This window comes from Chiloscyllium plagiosum, chromosome 7 (assembly GCF_004010195.1).
Source record: "Chiloscyllium plagiosum isolate BGI_BamShark_2017 chromosome 7, ASM401019v2, whole genome shotgun sequence".
Taxonomy (NCBI): Eukaryota; Metazoa; Chordata; class Chondrichthyes; order Orectolobiformes; family Hemiscylliidae; genus Chiloscyllium; species Chiloscyllium plagiosum.
Window position 1 is genome coordinate 100,740,015 of NC_057716.1, and position 4,693 is coordinate 100,744,707.

At 47.2% G+C, this 4,693-nt stretch overlaps 1 protein-coding gene across 1 annotated transcript in view; it reads left to right on the forward strand.

The window, feature by feature from the left end:
- The window catches only part of sema5ba (sema domain, seven thrombospondin repeats (type 1 and type 1-like), transmembrane domain (TM) and short cytoplasmic domain, (semaphorin) 5Ba), a 326,569-nt gene that overhangs the window by 307,284 nt on the left and 14,592 nt on the right, over nt 1-4,693 (forward strand). The window contains exon 22 of the mRNA XM_043694515.1: nt 2,878-2,916. Coding sequence (XP_043550450.1) covers nt 2,878-2,916 — 39 coding nt within the window. The remainder of the gene's footprint in view (nt 1-2,877; nt 2,917-4,693) is intronic.

The following is a 4,693-nucleotide window of genomic DNA, read 5'->3' on the forward strand; positions in this document are numbered from 1 at the left end:
GGCTAATGTTCAAAAACATTTCTGGTGGCCTGGATGCACAAAGATGGGGTTAACTTTCACTGTACATGGATGTGGAAAGCTCCTTTGGGGCCTTGGATGGAGGTGAGGGAGGAGGTGTGGGCGCAGGTTTTACAGTTCCTGCGGTGGCAGGGGAAAGTGCCAGGACGGGAGGGTGGGTTGGTGGGGGGCGTGGACCTGACCAGGTAGTCACGGAGGGAACGGTCTTTGCGGAAGGCGGAAAGGGGTGGGGAGGGAAATATATCCCTGGTGGTGGTGTCCGTTTGGAGGTGGTGGAAATGTTGGTGGATGATTTGGTTTATGCGAAGGTTGGTAGGGTGGAAGGTGAGCACCGGGGGGAGGGTTCTGTCCTTGTTACGGTTGGAGGATTGGGGTCTGAGGGCGGAGGTGCAGGATGTGGACGAGATGTGTTGGAGGGCATCTTTAACCACATGGGAAGGGAAATTGCGGTCTCTAAAGAAGGAGGCCATCTGGTGTGTTCTGTGATGGAACTGGTCCTCCTGGGAGCAGATACAGTGGAGGCGGAGGAATTGGGAATACGGGATGGCCTTTTTGCAGGTGGAAAGAGGTGTAATCCAGGTAGCTGTGGGAGCCGGTGGGTTTATAAAAAATGTCGGTGTCAAGTCGGTCATCATTAATGGATATGGAGAGGTCCAGGAAGGGGCGGGAGGTGTCAGAGATGGTCCAGATAAATTTAAGGTCAGGGTAGAATGTGTTGGTGAAGTTGATGAATTGCTCAACCTCCTCGCGGGAGCACGAGGTGGTGCCAATACAGTCATCAATGTAGCGGAGTAAGAGATGGGGAGTGGTGTCGGTGTAACTACGGGGAAATGGACTGTTCTATGTAGCCAACAAAGAGACAGACATAGCTGGGGCCCATACGGGTGCCCGTGGCGACCCCTTTGGTCTGGAGGAAGTGGGAGGATTCGAAGGAGAAATTGTTAAGGTGAGGACCAGTTCGGCCAAATGAATGAGAGTGTCGGTGGAAGAGTACTGTTGGGGACGTTGGGAGAGGAAAAAACGGAGGGCTTGGAGGCCCTGGTCATGGCAGATGGAGGTGTAGAGGGATTGGATATCCATGGTGAAGATGAGGCATTGGGGGCCACGGAAACGGAAGTCTTGGAGGAGGTGGAGGGCATGGGTGGTGTCTCGAATGTATGTGGGGAGTTCTTGGACCAGGGGGGATAGGACAGTGTCGAGGTAGGTAGAGATGAGTTCAGTGGGGCAGGAGCATGCTGAGACAATGGGTCGGCCAGGGTGGTCAGGCTTGTGGATTTTGGGAAAGAGGTAGAACCGGGCAGTGCGGGGTCCCCGGACTATGCGGTTGGAAGCTGTGGTTGGGAGATCTCCTGAGGTGATGAGGTTCTCTACGGTCTGGGAGATGATGGTTTGGTGATGGGGGTGGGGTCATTCTCAAGGGGGCGGTAGGAGGAGGTGTCCTCGAATTGGCTTCTGGCTTCAGCGGTGTGGAGGTCAGTGCGCCAGACTACCACTGCACCCCCTTTATCTGCTGGCTTGATGGTGAGGTCGGAATTGGAGCAGAGGGAGTGGAGGAATGTGCGTTTTAGAGGGTGAGAGGTTGGAGTGGGGGAGGGGGGTAGACAGGTTGAGGCGGTTAATGTCCCGGCGGCAGTTGGAAATGAAGAGGTCGAGGGCAGGTAATAGGCCAGCACGGGATGTCCAGGTGGATGCAGTGTGTTGGAGGCGAGTGAAGGGGTTCTTCCCCCCCCTCCTCCCTGACCTATCACCTTCATCCCCACCCCCACTCACCTATTGTAATGTATAAGGCTACTGACTTAAAACTAAAAGGCAGTTAGCCCTTCCTTTGGCCGACACAGTCTCAATGGGCAGAATTACCTGCCTCTGCCTCTGTGAACCTCTTAATGTTTCACTGCAGTCCATGGGATCTTGTGTTCAATTAGCTAATGAGAGGGACTGAAATTCAAAGTTAGTCATATTCATTCTGACAGGTTAGTTTTGAGAGACAGGATCGCATATTACACTGAGACTTCTCCTTAATCACCCGAAACTGGAAGGGAAACTTGACCCTTTGCATTTTTAATTAGTGGCTGCCCTACAGAGCGATGGTGATTGGGATTCTAACATTGGAAACCCATTGTCCTTTTGTACAGAAATTGCTCCTACGAGAAGTTGAGAGCCAAAAATGTTGATAAGGAAGTCATAACCAGAACTATAGTAAATTGGCTGGATTTGTATGACAGTCTGAGAGCTTCATTTTGCTTTATTTTTATTCTTTCATGAGAAGTGGGCATTGGCTGGCAAGGCCAATATTTGTTGCCCTTCCTGAATAGCCCTTTACCTGAGTGGCATGTTCGGGCCATTTCAGAGGGCAGTTGAGAGTCAATTGCTTAGCTGTGGGTCTGGAGTCACATGTAGGCCAGACCAGTTCAGGAAGTCCTCCTCCAAAGGCTGTTAGTGGATCAAATGTGCATTTTCTTATGGCAATGATTGTTGTCATGGCGATCATTACTGAGACTAGCTTCCAATTCCAGAATAATTCACTCAAGTCAACTGCCATCAATTGCTATTGTGGGATTTGTGTCCATGTCTCTACACCATGAGCCTGGATTATTAGACCAGTAACATTACCCACATTGATAACTGCCTTTTTAGTTCCAGACTTTTTTCTTTGATTGAATTCATTGACTTCAAATCTTCAAATTGTCGTGGTGGTGATTGAACTTACAGTCTCAGGACTTCCAGATTTTTTGATCACTCAACCAGTAACATAAGCACTGCACCAATGTGACTTCTGATTGCAATCTAAGAATCTATTGCTGTTGGGCTTTGAGGTACCACTGCTCTCAGGTTAAATATTACTTTTGTTTTCTGTTGCAGTGATCCAGTCGGCCATTGGGAGCGACAGCAGCTGTGGAGGTGAGTCCTGACAGAGAACTGCTTCGTAAGTCTTTTGGAGTCATGAGAGATTATAGCATGTTTTGCCACCAAATGCTGAGACTGCACCAGAACTCTCTATGATGAATCATTGCCCAGTTTTATCATTATCTCTCATTCCCAGTAAGATCAATATATTCAGTTCCCAGATTCATCACTATCTTCCACTTGCAGATACATCGCTATCTGCTGTTTCCAGGTTTCTCTCTATCTCCCACTCCCAGTTACATCACTAGCTCTCATTCTCAACTACGTTGGGTTTACTGCTCTAATGCCTGGAATGAATGAATTGCCTTTTGAGAAAAGACTAGCCCTATATCCTCTGGACTTTAGAAAAGTCAGAGGTGACTTGATTAAAACGTATAAGATTCTGAGAGGACTTGACTGTGTGAATGAGTAAAGGATGTTTCCTCTTATGGGAGAGCAGAACCAGGGGTCATAATTCAAAAAGAAAATGTCACCCATTTCAAGGAATGAGGACTATCTTGTTTCTGTCAAAGGATTGTGAGTCTTTGGAATTCCCTTCCTCAAAAGGCAGTGGATGTAGAATCTCTAAATAAGACCATAAGACATAGGAGCAGAAAGTAGGTCATTTCATGTCTGTTCCGCCATTCAGTCATGGCTGATAAGTTTCTCAATCTCATTCTTCCGCTTTCTCTATGTAACCCTTGATCCCTTGACATTCAAGACCTATCTATCTCAGTCTTAAATATACTCAATGACCTGGCCTTCACAGCCTTCCAAGGCAATGAATTCCATAAATTCACCCTCAGGCTGAAGAAGTTTCTCCTTATCCCCGTTCCAAAAGGTCTTCCCTTTATTGTAAGGCTGTGCCCTTGGGTCCTAGTCTCTCCTACCAATGGAAACATCTTCCCAACATCACCTCTGTCCAGGCCATTCAGTATTCTGTAAGTTTCAATTAGACCCCCTCATCCTTCTAACTCCATTGAGTTTAGACCCAAAGTCCTCAAATGTTCCTCATACATTAAGGTTTTCATTCCTGGGACCATTCTTGTGAACCTCCTCTGAACACACTCCAAGGTCAGTACATCTTTCCTGAGGTATGGGGCCCAAAACTGAGTACTACACTCCAAATGTGGTCTGACCAGAGCCTTGTAGAGCCTCAGAAATACATCCCTGCTTTTATACTCAAGTCATCTCAAAATAAATGCCTTCCTAACTACTGACTCAACCTGCAAGTTTATCTTAAGAGAGAATCCTGTATTAAAACTCCCAAGTCTCTTTGCACTTCAGACTTTTCTTCCCATTTAGAAAATAGTCTATGCCTCTATTCTTCCTAACAAAGTGCATGACTTCATACTTTCCCATGTTGTACTCCATCTGCCACTTGGCTCACTCTCCTAACCTATCCCAAATCCTTCTGCTACCTCCCCACCTCCTCAACACTACCTTTTCCTCTATCTATCTTTGTATCATCTGCAAATTTAGCCAGATTGGCTTCAGTTCCTTCATCTAGATTGTTAATGTATAAAGTGAAAAGTTGTGGTCCCAAAACTAAGCCTTGCGGAACACCACTTGTCACCAGCTGCTATCCTGAGAAGGACCCTTTTATCCCTTTTCTCTGCTTTCTGTGAGACAGCCAAGCTTCTATCCATGCAACACCTTGCTTCTAACACCATGGCCCCTTATCTTACTCAGTAACCTCCTGTGCGGCACCTTCTTAAAGGCCTCCTTGAAGTCCAGGTAGATAACACCCATTGACTCTCCTTGGTCTAACCTGCTCATTAATTCCTCAAAG